We start from the raw sequence: 17,274 nt of genomic DNA, 5'->3' as shown, positions 1-17,274 counted from the left end.
AATGTGACAGATCAAGTTTTGTTTTCTAATAGTTCATAAATAGTAATATGGTAGAGATTTCACCTTTAGACAAATAGAGCAAAAGCTATAGGCCCCAAATAGATCTTCCAAGCAAATTTCTATGGTGCTATGTTTTAATAATTTTACATTTTATTCCCAGAATAGCCTAATAATTTTTTATTTAATAATTTTATTATGTTGTAGAAGCTTACTTAAATTATTTTAAATGCAATTTTCTATGTTGTGGAGTTAAGCTGATTTCAGCTCCCCCTTCAGTAGCCCTTCCTAACCCTGTTTTAAGCTATAGAAGGAAGAGCACCACCTACGACTTAAGTTCTTGAGACTGTATCCTACCCTTTCGTACTATGATGTGGGAGGGTCTTCTGTTTTGTGTTGATTTCATTGATTAATAAAGAAACTGCCTTGGCCCTTTATTGGACAGAAAATTAGGTAGGCGGAGTAAATAGAACAGAATGGTGGGAGGAAGTGAGGCAATTGCCATGCCTCTCCTCTCTGGTCAGATGTGATGGAGCCAGCCGCCAGGTTAGACATGCTGAATCTTTCCCAGTAAGACACCACCTCGTGGTGCTACATAGATTATTAGAAATGGGTTAAACAAGATGTGAGAGTTAGCTAGTAAGAGGCTAGAGCTAATGGGCCAAACAGTGTTTAAAGAATACAATTTGTGTGTTATTTTCTGGCATAAGCTAGCCAGGCGGCCGGGCAGCAGGGTAGTGGCCCACAGCTCCTTCTACAAATGGCGCCTAACGTGGGGCTCGAACCCACAACCTTGAGAGTAAGAGTCTAATGTTCTACCAACTGAGATAGCCTACACTAATATATATGCTACTGTGTGTGCTCCTCTATTTGCTTCTTAAAAGGTACCATGAAGGTTTCAGTTGTTGGTATTGTAGGTTTTGGTAGCATATAACTTTGAGCTTGGGATCCCTTTCTTTTCTCTACCTTCCTCTCCCCTTTTCTTTGTTTATAAAACTTTCCTCAAGAGAAAAGAGCTCACTTCTATTAAATATTTCTAGGCACTTGAGGAGTTTACTTCTTCATTTAATTTTTACTGTAGAGTTTGCTACATAGATTTTAACATAGAAGATTTAATACTATTTGTATTATAGCTAAATCCATTTGATAGAGAGTAGTATTGCCCCTAGTTTAGGATACATCAAAGACAAATTAATGTCAAGAGAGTGCTGTGCACATGATTTCCTATGAGTCTTAGTGTAGGTTGATTGCCACAGAACCTTGACTTTGGAGATCTTTTTTAAATGTGTCAAGACTGTATTTAGAAATAAGGTTATAACACTATTTTCTGTGAAGCTTTTGTAGAAGATCAACAGATTTATCTCAAGTTGGCTTGAAGCGTTCGTTTGTATATTGTAATGATGTGCACAACTGTCATCGCTGCAGGTTTGGGTGAGTGCTATCTGATGATGGCGAAAGCAGCCTTAGCGGATTTTCTGGACGGAAAGGCGGTAGACTATGTGGAAAAAGCGCTGGAATATTTTACTGGGTTTGTATCACCCTTGCTTAGCACTCTTATGTTCTTGGTGGTATAATAAAGCTAATTTAGAGTATAATTTTATGTCTCTGCTGTTAGATACAGCAGTTATTCAGACTGTCAAACATGAAGAATAGCAGATGTGCCGATTAATTCTGTAGCGAACACATTAGTAATTTTACCCCTTATGAGAAAGACATGTGGTTGTGCTCTTTGTTATGGCTGCCTTGTGGCGACATGGTTAACAGTGGTCACTAATGGAGCAGAAGAGCCTCTTTGGTTGAGAAGGGAACTTCAGACACACAGGTCGCTTTTCATTCATCAGCAGGCTTGCTTCAGGCTGATGGGCTGAAGTGAAGGGAAACGAGTCTTCAGATTATTCCTGGAGAGAAGCTTAAGAAAATGTGATGTATCTAGTAAGAAGAGAACCGGGGAGATTTCAATCTAGTGTGTTATAGAAGGGCAAAGTGTTACTCGTGTTAGATGCCCTAAGAAGTCCATGGAGTAGGGGCCGGGAGATGGCTCTGCAGGGAAGAGCAGTTGGTGGGCAAGCTTGAGGACCGGAATTTAGATGCCCAGTATTTGTGTTGTGTGACTGCTCATGTGCCTGTAACTCTTAGCGTTTGGGAGGACAGGACCAGAAAAATCTCAGTCTTACTGGCTGCCATCCTACCTTTAGGTTCAGAGAGACATCTGCCATGTTTCAAAGAAATATGGAGAGGGATAGAGCAGGACGGTTGATGGCCTCTGTCCTCATATGCTCACACCCCCTCCCCGCACACACCCCAGTGGCAAAGGCAACAGCAAGTTTAGAGATTGTCTGTGGTGCATGCCTGTAATGCAGCCAGCCACGTGGGAAGCCAAGGCAAGAGGATTGCAAACTTCAGAGAATCTCAGTAACATCTCGGCAGCAGCTATAACACTGAGCTGAATTCCCAGCCCTGATAAAAAGAAGAAAAATTGAAAAGACATGAGTTTGGACAGTTAAGATTGCTTTGCTACTGTTTTCTTTTTTTTCCTTACATGTGCCAATATTAAAATATCTTAGGAATAATGTCCTTCCTTCTGATTTTCACAGTGGTTGGGTTTTCAGTGGGGCCTGCAATAATTAGTGTTTCTGCCGTGCAGTAGGAAAGGCTATGAAGACGTCCTTACTGCTTGTCTGCTTGCCTGTGACATGGCAGTGTGTAGTCTTGGCCTAAAGTGAGCTGCTGCTCTGAGAAAGGCGGAGACGTGCCCTCTGATTCTTCTCATCCTAAGAGGAACTAGCCCTTCCCATGTCCTTAGACCCTGTTTACCTTCCGAGTCGTTTCTCCAGGCGGCTCTTACTTGCTTTTCCAGGTATATCTGTGGAGTTTCTTTTTTCTTTTTTCTGTTTTGGTTTTTCGAGACAGGGTTTCTCTGTGGTTTTGGAGCCTGTTCTGGAACTAGCTCTTGTAGACCAGGCTGGTCTTGGACTCACAGAGATCCGCCTGCCTCTGCCTCCCAAGTGCTGGGATTAAAGGCGTGCACCACCACCGCCCGGCTTGTGGAGTTTCTTGTTTGGAATTTTTATTTATTTATTTTTGCCCTCAGTGAAAATCCTGTACTCTATCAAATATAATTGGTATACACATAGTTGTTACATTGTTTAGTCTTTTGAGGGGAAGTCCATGGATATAAACTTTCATAACAAAAAGTCACTGCCTTGATTATTGATTAACTAAACCAACGGCACACCTAGAACCCTGGTATTAAAACAAACTGAAACACCGGTAACAGACCTGCCCTAAACGAGTCCTCAAGTGTTTTCCATTTAGTTCCCGCCCTTTTTCATAATCATGGTGAAGATATCTGAAAAAAACCGAAAAATTTTCTGCCACATCAAATAATCAGTTTTTCCTGCTTCTCCTTTTTCCAGATCTTTTTCTTCTCCTAGTAAGGAGGTGATAGGATAGAGCTCTGTTAAGTGGTTAGTGGCACATGCACAGAACTGGACTAAAGTCATTGCTGTCATCCAGGACTGCATAGAAAGTTCTTCTGTTCTAAGAATATGCAGTCCTAAGAGGCACGCAACTGAGCTTTGGGACATAATTTTGAAAGCCTTTGTGTTTCCTTGCAGGGCACTGCAACATCGAGCTGATGTGTCCTGCCTCTGGAAGCTCGCTGGGGATGCCTGCACCAGCCTGCATGCTGTTTCACCATCTAAAGTGCATGTTCATGTCCTAGGAGTCCTCCTCGGTCAGCAGGGAGGAAGAGAAGTACTACAGAAAGATGAGCTCCTGCATCTTGGAGGAAGGTGATTTACGGAGAAACCAGTCATTGCCTTAGAGTTGAATTAGAACAGTATATTCTAAAAGCATCCTTACCATTCGTTTTTATTGTTCTGCAGGTGTTATGGTCGTGCATTAAAGTTGATGTCTACATCTAATACATGGTGTGATCTTGGAATTAATTATTACCGCCAAGCACAGCATCTAGCAGAGACAGGCAACAGCACGGATGGTCTTACAGAGCTACTGGAGAAATCTGTGCATGTACAAGAAATTTCCTATGAAATTAAAAACACAGTGATTTTATGAAAGATGCTATTGATAAACATTTTGTTTTAACATTAAACCACATTTTATTTATTTATGCTGATACGGAAGAAATAAAAATTTAATCTACTTTAACTTCTTTTCAGTGTCTGAAAAAGGCTGTGAGACTGGACAGCAATAATCACTTATACTGGAATGCTCTTGGTGTGATTGCATGTCACCGTGGTAAGAACTGACCAACACTTACTTTATTTTACAAGATACTTGTTTTCAGGCAGCAAAGTTTAGTTACTTTAAGTTCTGTATGTTTCAGGTATTGGAAATTATGCCCTTGCTCAGCACTGTTTTATCAAATCAATCCAGGCAGAACAAATTGTAAGTGTTCCCTGTGTCTACAAAAAGAACTGCAAAATTCAGTGTATTAATTTTCTTTTAAAATTAGTTCATCTAATTTGTGTGTGTGGAAGCATGAGTGAGTGCGGTGTGCATGTGCTATAGAGTGCCTTGTGGTCTCACTTCCACCGTGTTGAGGCAGACTCTCTCTCACTTTAGAATGACCATATTTATTTATTGTATGTGTGTGTGTGCGCACATGTGAATGTGCATACATGTATATGGTTGTCAGGATTACTTTGAGGAGTTTAGTTTATTCTTTGCCAATTTCATACACGTACATAATGTGTCTGGTCCTCTTCCCCCTCGCTCTGATCCCTTCATCTCCCCAGCAGTCCCCTCCCATTATGTTGTGATTTTTTTTTTTAATTGAACTACTGAGTTTAATTTGGATTGCCTGCCTGAGAATAGCTATGGGGTTACCAGTAGCCACACCATTGAAGAAAAGGAACTCCCCATTCTCCATTAGCCTCTTAGCTAGGTGTGGAGCCTGGTGAGCTCCTCCCTGAGCCTCACAGCTCCTGTGGCGGGTACCATGCCTGCTCGAGTTGATGAATGCAGCAGTGGACGGTGTTGTTGAGAAGGCCGAGCCCTCCTCCCATCCCACAGCTCTTACGTTCTTTCTGTTGTGTCTTCTGAGGTCTCCTGAGCTCGGGGGTATGATACAGATGTCCACTGAGCTCGGGGGATATGATACAGATGTCCACTGAGCTCGGGGGATATGATACAGATGTCCACTGAGCTCGGGGGGTATGATACAGATGTCCACTGAGCTCGGGGGTATGATACAGATGTCCACTGAGCTCGGGGGGTATGATACAGATGTCCTCTCAGCTTGGGGGGTATGATACAGATGTCCACTGAGCTCGGGGGTATGATACAGATGTTCTCTGAGCTCGGGGGATATGATACAGATGTCCTCTCAGCTCGGGGGGTATGATACGGATGTCCACTGAGCTCGGGGGTATGATACAGATGTCCACTGAGCTCGGGGGTATGATACAGATGTCCACTGAGCTCGGGGGATATGATACAGATGTTCTCTGAGCTCGGGGGATATGATACAGATGTTCTCTGAGCTTGGGGGATATGATACAGATGTTCTCTGAGCTCGGGGGGTATGATACAGATGTCCACTGAGCTCGGGGGATATGATACAGATGTCCACTGAGCTCGGGGGGTATGATACAGATGTCCTCTCAGCTCGGGGGGTATGATACAGATGTCCACTGACCTCGGGGGGTATGATACAGATGTCCACTGAGCTCGGGGGGTATGATACAGATGTCCACTGAGCTCGGGGGGTATGATACAGATGTCCTCTCAGCTCGGGGGGTATGATACAGATGTCCTCTCAGCTCGGGGGATATGATACAGATGTCCACTGAGCTCGGGGGATATGATACAGATGTCCTCTCAGCTCGGGGGGTATGATACAGATGTCCTCTCAGCTCGGGGGGTATGATACAGATGTCCTCTCAGCTCGGGGGGTATGATACAGATGTCCACTGTTCATTAAGTGCTGCATACTGCAGAGAGAAGCTTTTCCCAATGAGGCCCATTTTCAATATATCTTTTAGAATGCTGCTGCCTGGACCAACTTAGGCGTGCTCTACCTCGCAACTGAAAACATTGAGGTATTGTTATCAGTTTCAGTATATTAAAAAGTATAAAAAATAGAAAATGTTCAATTTTGTGGAGAACTGTTTTATGTATTATCTATCCAGTATGTCAAATATGCCAGTTGATTGATGGCATTTGTTTTATTATGTTGAGTATTGAACACCTAAAATTTATTTTTTCTTCCATGCAACTACTGGTTTTATATCTGTGTATACTTTCTTCTTCTTTGAGATAGCGAAGACTTCTGTGTAGCCCACACTAGGCTTGAGCTCACTCTGAAATAGCCATCTTCTTACTTCAGGTTCCTTAGGTAGTTTTTATAGATGAAAACAGTTCTCTTACTTGGCAAAATTATAAATATAAGAGAAGTTCTTTGAGTGCATTGTTTAGTCTTGATGAGTGAAGGTAAGAGAGATAATTAGTATATTTTTAACATCTTAAATTGAACTTTTGCTTTTGTGATTTAGATAATGGCTTTAACAAATATTATTGCCTTTAAACATCCCAGTGGAATTCCTTTCAACTGAGCAGCCTGAACCTAGCACCTGGGATCCTGTTGCTGGGCCACATTTGGGAAGTCTCCACAAGTCTAGACAGAGGAGCCACATCTTCACTGTTTCTTGGTTTAGTCAGTGTGCTGGATCTTATTGTTTGACCAAAAACTTCTCTGTTTTTGAGAGTACATTAATTGCTCACTGCAAAAATGTTCAGCTTTGGATGATTGTGAGTAGACTGAAAGAAATTCTTAGATTAGATCTGAAGGTCTGTGAGGTATTGTAGCTGCAGCTCAGGATAGTATACACGTTTAGTGTGTAAGGCCCAGGCTAAAGTGTACACACTTAGTGTGCAAGGCCCAGGCTAAAGTGTACACACTTAGTGTGCAAGGCCCAGGCTAAAGGTGTAGATGGAGACTGGCTTGCTTTCCCGCTGCCCAGACCCAAATAATCACACAGAAACTATATGAATTACAACACTGTTTGGCCAATGGCTCAAACATACTTCTAGTTAGTTCCTGTATCTTAAATTAAACCATTTCTATTAATCTGTGTATTGTCACTAGGCTGTGGCTTACCAGTGCTGGCATGTTACTCCTTTGGCAGCTACATGACTCTGCCTACTTTCTTTATATCTCTGTTTGGATTTCCTGCCTGGCTTTACTCTGCCTTGCCATAGGCCAAAGCACTTTTATTCATCAACCAATAAAAGCAAAACATATGCAGAAGGACTCCCACATCATAACATGTACACACTTAGACTGAGCATCAGGACTGCTGGGTCCAACAGTTGCTCAAGAGCTTTCTTCTTCCTAAAGTCTTTCCTTACACCACACGGATTATCCTGAAACAGTGGAAAGCAGCATGGAGTAAGGTGCTTTTGCTGTTGTTCTTTTAAAGCAGGGAGCATATGAGCTTGTGATTCAAGAGAGGTGTCTTTAATAGTTTGTGAATGATTCTTATAGAATTGTGTTTTTAACTTCTCTTTCTCCAGCAGCAGGTCCATAGTTCCAGCTGCATTGGTTGTGAGTTCTTATTCCTTCTAAAAAGGGGAATAGATTCAGACTTATTTAATCATTACTTTCACACGTAGTTAGCATTATTTAAAAGTTCTGCTGCAGCCTCGGTGATAGAAACCTATAGAATAATTTGCCGGGTGCCAGAGGTCTTAATCTGTAGGGAAATCTGTTGCACACAGCATTATTCTAAGACTGTAGCTAAAAGATTGTATCCAGGTATTATTAATTGTGGCCGAACAATGAAATTTTTAATTTATATATATTTATGATATGTTTGACTTCCCTTCTTTTACGCTTTTTAAACAGTTGAAGTCTATGAGATTGCTTGATGTGGTATCTTCTTGCTTTTTTTTTTGCCTAGCAAGCTCATGAAGCTTTCAAAATGGCTCAGTCCCTTGATCCGTCTTATCTACTGTGCTGGATTGGACAAGTAAGATAACAGTTATTAATAAACATCAATATAAAGTAGCCTTATATTAATGATAATAATGATAACATTTCATGTATCATTTGAAAACTTACTGCATGCTGGTCATTGTGCTTAGGTCTTTGCAAGAAATATCTTAGTTAATTTGTTATCAATCCTTTGAGGTGTGACTATTGTTATACTCTTTTTAGAGATGTAGAAATTTAAGTTAAGACATCCTAAATATTTTGTCACCGCTGGTAGTGGTTAAACTTTGAATTCTATGAATCTGATTATTACTTTGCCTAGAACATAAACCTAGAACTCTTATTAAACTTCCATTTGCAAAGACAGTATGTATTTACAAAGATCATTTTGGCTATTATTGTTTTGTAATTTTCTATAAAGTCTTTATATTGGGTTGTACACTTTTGAGTGTTTCTCTGTAAACATGTTTAGATTTTGTACTGCCAGATAGCATCGGGTTAATTGTTACTAGTCTGTGTCTAATACTGATTATTTTACTAGTCATATCACCTGAAAACTGAATGCCTTGGCTAGTTGAGAGTATCAGTGAATTGCTAAGTGTTCAGCAGCAAAAGGAGCATGTGTCAGAAAAGCATCAGTCACAGATTATGTCTCACTGTGCTTTGTGTCTCAGTGTAATTCAAGTTTTCTGGTGGTGCAAGCAGAGATAGCCCAGCAACTTCCTGTCCTCTAGGTACAGGGGTGCATGGAAGCAGGGCATCCACTGTCCTCTGTGTCAGTTTTTAGACAGAGAGTACCAGCCTGCATTTCTGCCGGATGTCAGAATCTTTTTTTTTTTCCATTTTTTTATTGAGAAAAGGAGAAAAAAAAAAACAAGTTTCCACCTCCTCCCAGCCTCCCATTTCCCTCCCCCTCCTCCCACCTTTCTCCCCCTCCTCCCACCCTTCTCCCCCTCCCCCCACTCCTCTCCCCCTCCCTCTCCAGTCCAAAGAGCAGTCAGAGTTCCCTGCCCTGTGGTATGTCCTAGGTCCTCCCCCCTCTGTCCATTTCTAGGAAGGTGAACATCCAAACTGGCTAGGCTTCCACAAAGCCAGCACATTAAGTAGGTTCAAAACCCTGTGACTCTTATGACGAGACTGTTCAGCATACTTTGTGTTGCTTTAGGTTAGGGAAAACTGTCATAGTTACCTCTATGTAAAATGTTTTCTGTTTTGAAAGTATTTTGTTCTTAAAAGTAATTATCTCAGGACACAACTCACAGACATAGTTTAAACTGGAATCACTGGAAGTGAAACTTAACTTTGCTTTGAAGCATGGCTCGTAAATCTTCCCTTCTTCCAGAACTGTTTATTAACATTTTTATTTCTTTTAAATTAATTAAAGCCTTTAAAAATCCTTTTAATAGGCTCTTATTGCAGAGACAGTTGGAAGTTATGACACCATGGATCTCTTCAGACACACTACAGAGCTCAGTATGCATGTAAGAATCTTAATGTTCTTGAGAATTCAATGGGAAAATATTATCCTTGCTAAGAAAATTTGTAGAGACTGGGAGTAGTGACGCTTGGGAGATAGAGGCAGGAGGATCAGGAGTTTAAGTCAGCTAAAAAGCTCTTGCTTTTACTGTTATCTTAGAAGCAGATAAATTCTCTTTATATAGAACTTGTTTTCATCTTCAGTGTTCAAACTGATGAAAAATGACAATGAGATTACACATTTTATTTATGTATTTTTATGCGTATGGGTGTTTTGTCTGCATGTATGTCTGTGCACCAAGTATGTGCCTGGTGTCCATGGTGCCAGAAGGGGGCATTGGAGCTCTTGGGACTGAAGTCACAGTCAGACAGATGTGAGCTATTATATGGGTGATGGGAATTGGGTCTGGGTCTTTTGGAAGAGCAGGCAGTGCTTTTAACTATTGAGCTGTCTGTCTCTCCAGTCTTCCCCATTGAGATTTAGTACATGTAATAAGAGTCTTGTGGAAGAGAGATTGAGACCACAAGAAAAAAATAGACATGAGGTGAAGAATAGTTTTAGTTGATAATCTGGACTCTGAAAAGACTTGAGTTCATTTGGTTTTACCTGTGGGAATGGTCTGAGAGGGGGAACAAGCCCATCTGGCAAGCCTTTTGTTTTCTACTCTTTGTTGTGTTTAATTCTACTCAAGGATTAGAGAAGTGATTTTAAATTGATCTCAACAGGTTTTATTGTTTTCGTTAAAGGCACTTAAAGAAGACTAGGTTGTGACACTATTGTTATTGGAATATTTTATTTTTTTGTTTTAATGAAATACTTACTATTTTAAGTTTACTTTGTTTTTTCAAGACTGAAGGAGCCATAGGTTATGCATATTGGGTTTGTACAACATTACAAGACAAAAGCAACAGAGAAACGGAGCTCTACAGGTATAACATCCTCCAGATGAACGCTGTCCCTGCAGCACAGGGTGTTCTGTGTAAATACGTGGGTAAGATACCTATTGCATGTGGCAAAATATCAGACTATTGAAATGTGTAAATACATTGTAAATACCTGTCATATATGGTGCAATGTCAGACTCCTCAAACGATGTGATTTTGCTTAATTCACCCATCTCATTTAGGTATCAGTGTTCTTTCAGATGCTAATTTACCTTTCTGTTGCTACTTGGGAGGAGTGCAATGTTTAAATCAACGTAATGGCTCTGCAAGAGTGATTAAACTCACTTTATTACTTTCTGAGTCAAGTTTTCTTTGTAATAATGGGAGTGTGTTAAAGGCTAATGGGTTTGAGTTGTTGCTGCAACGATTCCTCTGTATAGTTTCATTTCAGTTTGTGGTCCAGGTATTTTATTTCCCTTAAGTTGTGTTTTATTTCTGGGAAGAGAAATCACAATTCCAAGGTTGTATAGTCAGGAGAATTAGATAAGATAACGTATATGAGATGCCAGACCCATCCCAGGTGACTTCAACCTCTCCTATTTACTCTTGATTATCTTGGAAGATATCCCCAAAATACATTTACATTTAGAAAACTGACAGAATAGTAAAGTTTATTAGCTTTCCCTGGTAATAATTTCCTGTCTTTTAAAATAAAACCACCACTGAGTCTTTATCTCTGCCTCACTACATAGTAGTCAGTATTGAATCCTTGGTATCCTGCACGCTTGTGAATTTTAGGTTTCTTACCTGTGGGGTTCGCTGGTATGAGAGGGACAGAGTCCGAGGCCGAGTTCTTGGCTGGGGTAGTCACTAAAGAAATCAGCAGCTGATTAACGTGAAGTAGAAATGGTTCAGCCCAAGTCAGTATTTGTCAGTTCTCATGTACATTTAGTCTGAGCTGCTTGTGAAGGTGATGAGTTTATTGGCATCAGCTTTGTGGGCATTGTCGTCTATGGCCATATGCTGACGGAAGGACACTAAAATCCTAGATGAGGAAGTGTCTGCTCAGAAACGCTACTCATGAGTTTCCTTGCTTTATAAGTAACTTGGAGAATTTACATAAGCAGTAAATGTTTTAATAAAATGCAGATATCTAAAATGATGAACACATTGTTTTCTTATTTTTTTTAACAAATGTCATAACTTTTTTTTTTTTTAATGGTGGAACCTTTTTCTTAGACTTCTTTAAATGCTGTGTACTTGGCCAGAAGTGCTAACACAGCAGAACAAGAGAGCACAGATACGAGGATGCAGACTCCTGCAGAGCGTTCATTGCTCTACCGCAGCAGTGACTGGAGCCAACATTTTTGATGGCTCTAGAGAATGACTGTGACTCAGTTAGTCATATACCTTATACTTAGCCATGTTACACTCTGAGCTTAGGATCCCAGCCATCACACAAGATTCATAATTGTGGTGTATTTCTTAAACAACATAGGAAATTTAAAAGCCTGCTCTTTAATACTAGCTTTAAGTAGGTAAGGTATATTTTTCTTTGTCTAGTGTAGATATATAACGCACTTTCAACATAAAAATTGGAAAATTCTATATTGAAAGTGCCCAGATCCATTTCTTTGCTCCTGGTGTGAAGTCCTGAATTATTTTTTTTAGAACATAGAGTTTTGCATAGAACCACCAATAGAAAATTGTTGCTAAATTAAATCACAAGAGGTTTAATCAATTAGCCAGAAAATTGTATGAAATTCTTTTAGAACTAATAAAAAGTTGCAACAACCTGAATTTTTTTTATAAATATTAGAACTAGTTTTTACCTAGTTACAATTTCAAATAGTTTTACTTAAAACAGTTTTTCGTTTCTTTATTTTAAACCAAACTTGAAAAAAATAAAATATATTAAGATAAAGCAAAAACCATCACATCAGTATTGGACAAGGCAACTCAACCGAAGGAAAAGAGCCCCAAGAGCAGGCACAAGAATCAGAAACCCAGTCATTCATACACTTGGGAGTTCCATGAGAAAATACTGAGCTAACAGCTCTGCTATATACCCAGAAGACCTGGTGCAGACCTGTAGGCCCTGTGCTTGCTGCTTCAGTCTCTGTGGTTCATATGAACCTTGCTTAGCTGATTCAGAGGGCCTTGTTCTCCTGGTGTCCTCCACCCCATGTGGCTTTTACACTCTTTCTGCTTCTGCGGGGTCCCTGAGCTCTGAGAGGAGGGATTTGATAGAGTCATTCCATTTAGAAATGCATGTTCCAAAGACTTAAAGAAAACATGTTTAAACTGTAAGCTATAGCTAGAAGCCACATCTACTTCTTTAATATTATTCAGTGATTTAGAAGAATTATCAAATTATCACTGGTATATTCAAGATAAATTAGGCCATTCTTAATAGTACCATTAATCTCAGGAGGTAACCCCCTGCTTTGAGTTACTGAAACAAAAAGAATTTAATTATTATTTTGTTTACCTAGTCAGCATACACATACAAACTAGAGATATTTGTGAATTTCCAGAAAGGATTCAGAATTATGCTCCAGCTTTCACGATGTTGGGTTATTTAAACGAACATCTGCAGCTGAGAAGAGAAGCCGCAGAGGCGTACCAAAGGTGGGTTGTGCTTGGTGGACCTCCCCCATGGCGGGGCCAGGATACTACAAAGTCTGCTCTTGGGACAGAAGAACTATGTGATTTTCACTCCATCACCTGTCCTCATGGTGAAAGGTGAAAAGATGACTTCCACATTTTCAGCCATAATTTGAGTTCCATTGATAGTGGGTAGGGAACAGAACAGGGCAGAAAATAAAACCTCATAGATTCTATTTTAGAAAAATCCATCCCCTATAATCAGACAAGAAACAACATGAATATTTGCTTGACTTACCTTATTATCTACTATATACTTATTCCTGTCAGTAAATGTTTGTTGGATGCTATGTGCCAAGCAATGTCCTTGGCATGAGAAGTTTATCAGGGAATTACAATAGACTGAGGCCCTGTTCTCATGGAACTCCTCAATGCAAGATACTCAATAACTGTTGCTAAGAAAGAGTGAGAGTAGAAGATGCATTTCAGACAGAGTGAGAGCAAGTACTCACACAGAAGTAGTTTGCCATATTTAACAAACAAAATCCCAGTGCACTGGAGTGGAGTCATATCCTGGGGACTGGTAGGAAATGAAAGCAGCTAGCTTTTTCTCTATACCCTAATGCTAGGTGAGTAGGAGAACAACTGTTGATCTCCTGAGTAACTACTAAAAGAATGGTTTTAAGAGCTGATATCTAACTTTAAGGCACATCACTCCTTCAAATGTGACTATTTAGAAGATGTCTGGTCAGGTGTAAAGAAGGGTCCCAAATACTTAATTGTGGATTGCCATGTACTTCAAAGGAGTAACCACTAGATGGTACTAGAGCTTACATAGTGGAGTTATTTTTCCAGGTGATGGAGGAGGGGTTATTAAAAAACCAGTTTTCTTCTTAGATTGTCAATAAACTTAGATAAATAAAATGTAGAATATAATAGTTAACCAAGATAACCTAAGGTGTTCGCTACCTCAGGCTTAAAGTGACCAGCCACAACCACAAAAAGATATGTCCTGACCACAGCAGCTGCCCTGTATGTTCTGATTTGCTTCTTGAAACATAAATAGTACATAAATTTAAGCAGAAGTATTGTTTTTAATTTCTGTAAAATTTTTACCTTTTTATTGATTTTTTTGTGGATTTCACATCATACACCCCAATCACACTCAACTCCCAGTCCCTTCGCATCTGCCCTCTGCCCTTGTAACAGTTTCTACAAAAATAAATAAATAAATAAATAAATAAATAAATAAGGACAACAAACAAAACAAAAAATTTCACTGTGGAAGCTGTAGTGTGTCCCAGCGTGTCAAGCAGATAGTCTTTTCTTGCAAATGTTCTTCAAGGCTCTGGCTTCTGCTGCGCTATCACTGCCGGAACCTCTCTGGGCCTCACTCCTCGTAGATAGCATGTTGGTGCCTTCCTGCAGCATTGGGTCTGCAGGACCGGTCCCTTCAGTGTTCCAACAGTTTTAGATGGGTGGATGTTGGGGTGGGGCAGCTCATAGCCCTGGTTCTGGGCCCAAGTAATACCTGGGTTGGTCAGCCTGCCAGCTCTCCCTCTTCCTCAGCACTGGACGAGCTCTCCAGCACTGCCCAGGTTAGCTCACCCAATGCCCCAGTCAACAAGAGGCAGAGCCGGTTTTGCTCTCACGCCCGTCAGGACACCTCGGTAGTACATTTATGCTTCCTGAGCTAATTATTTTTTGTCCAACATCTAGTAGATAAAAAGTCTTTCCTAGATATTTCACCTGGCAGATATCTTTAAAGAGAAAAGAAAGAAACCATTAAAAAGAGCTCTTAGCTTTTAGGACGTTTCCCTCCCTGCCTATAGAGAACACAGTGGGAGAAGAAAATGTTGACTTAGCTCTTGGTAGATGTATTCTGAGTCTAGAGGGACTGCTCATCTTCTCCCTGAACACATCGTCTTTTAGTATTCCCGAGTAGACAGCGCAGAGCACACAAAAGCATTGAATTTTCTGTCTTCCTGCATAAATATTTTCAAGAGTGTCAAAATACAACATTGATTTGGCCATTGCCTATGTTCAGATTATAAATTTTAGAATATTTACAATCTAGATACAATAATAAATGGTTTTACTAGTGAAAAAATAAGATTGTTTTTATTGACAACTTAAAAATTAAATATATCTAAGTGCCTTTGTGCTATCAAGTTACTGGAACATGAATAAGTTGCATGACCAGCATTGGCTGATTAGTAGAACTGAAAAAAAAGACTATAAATCCCTGGATTTGCCCTAGGAGGACTGAGTAAAACAAAATATTGCACATAGAACATTTCAAAACCTTGTCCTGTTTTTTTAAAGGGCGGCTGCTCTGTTACATCCCACAGAAGACCAAGACACTTACACTGTTACAGTGAGAAACTGGGGCAGATTGCTATGGTAAGGCTGTTGTCTTCTCATTAATTCTGTGACTCTGTAGACTGGTGTCTAGAGCCCTGGGGTAGACCCAAGGGCCAGAATGTGTTAACATTTCTATACCCTTAAAATCTAGCCTGAGTGTGCTTGGTGAAGAGTGAAATTAGAACCGCTGGTTTACGGGCTAGATATAGAGGTTTGGGAGAGAGGTTGTAGTTTTCTCTATTAGAATCCTAATTAACTAGCTGGGGAGTTGGATTTATTCTGATTAGTGATGGAATGTTGTGGTCTAGGAGCTTCTTTGAAACATATGAAAAACTTTAGTACAGTGAAGAACGAACTTCTCTTCTAGTCTCTATGTCTTCTGACCAGAAAGATAGGCAGACTAGTTGTTGTGGAGGGTGGAAGCAAAGCCAGAGTACAGATACATACGACGAACGGTTTTGACTCACACAGTGATTCCTTAGGTTGCCCTAAAATTGAATGGTTAGTTTAAACATTTAACTGCAGCTTGGTATTATACGGTCGGTCTCTACATCTTTAGGGACCTACACATGAGGCATCAGGTAGCCAGTTCTTCTTCCCTGTTATTGCTGTAATTCAATCAAGTCCATTGATGGGGAAATATTTCTACTCTGATCGCCTGTTAACTCTTTTAAACTTACACTTGTAGTTGTGTCTGTTGAAGCAGAAAATACCTAGAGTAAAAGGTACTGCAGCATGTCTTCTTTGGTTTGACATTTCATAAAGAGTAAATACTTTTGAAGAAAATTTTACTTTTTATAGAAAATTGGCCATCTGTTTTCTTTTAAAAAAAGAGATTTATTTATTTTTATTTCAAGTGTATGTGAGCATATCTGTCTGTCTGTATGTGCAATATGTGTGTGCCTGATGTCCACAGTTGCCAGAAAGGGTATTGCGCTCCTGCACCTGACTCAGTGCATAGTACCGAGTCACCTAATATAGTAGGCACAGGCTTGTGTCCTCTGTAAGAGCAGTATATACTTTAACCACTGAGCCCCCCACCCCCAGCCCCTTTTCTGTTTTTATTAGGCAGTATCTTGAACACAGAGGTATATGGTAAATAATAAACTATAGTGTGTAGTATAGTTGTGAAGTCACAACTCACAAATAACACATTACAGTCCTTTCACATTCCTTCATGTCTGCATGTCAAGGAGACATCCATAACACTGAAGCCCCCTACTCCTTTCTCTGCGTTTTTCTTCTACACATTACTGAAAAGAGTCTCCATTTAAAGAAATAAATATGCGCATATTTACAATCTGTTTGCATCAAAGGCTAGTCTTTCAAAATTAAAGCTTAATTTCGTATTTTTCATCTTTATAAAACTAGTATTAGAGGCAAAAGTTGTTTGTGTTTTTAACTTATAGCTTCAGAGATTAAAATTCTTTTTAAAAACATATTTCATTAACATTTATAAAAACTTTTTGAATTACAGTGATAAATACCACAAACAAGAATCTCAGAAATATTTATTTAGATAACAATTGGGGCTAGATAGATGGCCCAGCATCTGTGAGTGCTTGCTGCTTTACCAGAAGTCCTGGGTTTGGTTCTCAGCACCTGTGGTAGGCAGCTCTCAACCAGTGTAATTCTAGCTCTCAAGAATCTGATCTTCTTTCTGACCTCCACTGGCACCCACATACATGTGACATAGACTCAGCCAGACACGCATATGCATAAATTAAAGACGTCTTTAGGTGATGGCAGCTGAGATCATATGACTTCATTGTAAGATAAGCAGCTGTTTTGCTATTAGGACCCTCATGTTGCTTTTCTTACTATATATGGAAGCATAGAATAGTAAAATTTTCTCTGTGGACTTTTATTGTGCCTATGTGCCATCCAAAGAACTTCTGCAATTGTAAATAGTTTACAGAAAGTTTTCGCTCTTGGCTAAATATTTTATCACTTAATGGAAATTATAGAGCCATATTCTTAGGATAATA

At 39.8% G+C, this 17,274-nt stretch overlaps 1 protein-coding gene across 2 annotated transcripts in view; it reads left to right on the top strand.

Annotated features, from left to right (window-relative positions):
* The window catches only part of Ttc37 (tetratricopeptide repeat domain 37), a 98,507-nt gene that overhangs the window by 44,520 nt on the left and 36,713 nt on the right, over positions 1 to 17,274 (top strand). For both annotated transcript variants that reach the window (XM_041663389.1, XM_041663388.1), the window contains 11 exons: positions 1,423 to 1,525; positions 3,615 to 3,791; positions 3,885 to 4,029; positions 4,179 to 4,257; positions 4,346 to 4,407; positions 6,006 to 6,062; positions 7,923 to 7,991; positions 9,361 to 9,435; positions 10,281 to 10,422; positions 12,853 to 12,946; positions 15,248 to 15,325. In XM_041663389.1, the coding sequence (XP_041519323.1) occupies positions 1,423 to 1,525; positions 3,615 to 3,791; positions 3,885 to 4,029; positions 4,179 to 4,257; positions 4,346 to 4,407; positions 6,006 to 6,062; positions 7,923 to 7,991; positions 9,361 to 9,435; positions 10,281 to 10,422; positions 12,853 to 12,946; positions 15,248 to 15,325 (1,081 nt within the window). The remainder of the gene's footprint in view (positions 1 to 1,422; positions 1,526 to 3,614; positions 3,792 to 3,884; positions 4,030 to 4,178; positions 4,258 to 4,345; positions 4,408 to 6,005; positions 6,063 to 7,922; positions 7,992 to 9,360; positions 9,436 to 10,280; positions 10,423 to 12,852; positions 12,947 to 15,247; positions 15,326 to 17,274) is intronic.

The sequence above is a fragment of the Microtus oregoni genome, unplaced genomic scaffold (genome assembly GCF_018167655.1).
Source record: "Microtus oregoni isolate MIOR12 unplaced genomic scaffold, Mior012 000014F_ref0000157, whole genome shotgun sequence".
In the NCBI taxonomy this organism is placed as follows: domain Eukaryota; kingdom Metazoa; phylum Chordata; class Mammalia; order Rodentia; family Cricetidae; genus Microtus; species Microtus oregoni.
The sequence above is the reverse complement of the archived record's forward strand: the minus strand, read 5'-3'. Positions and strand labels throughout refer to the sequence as shown.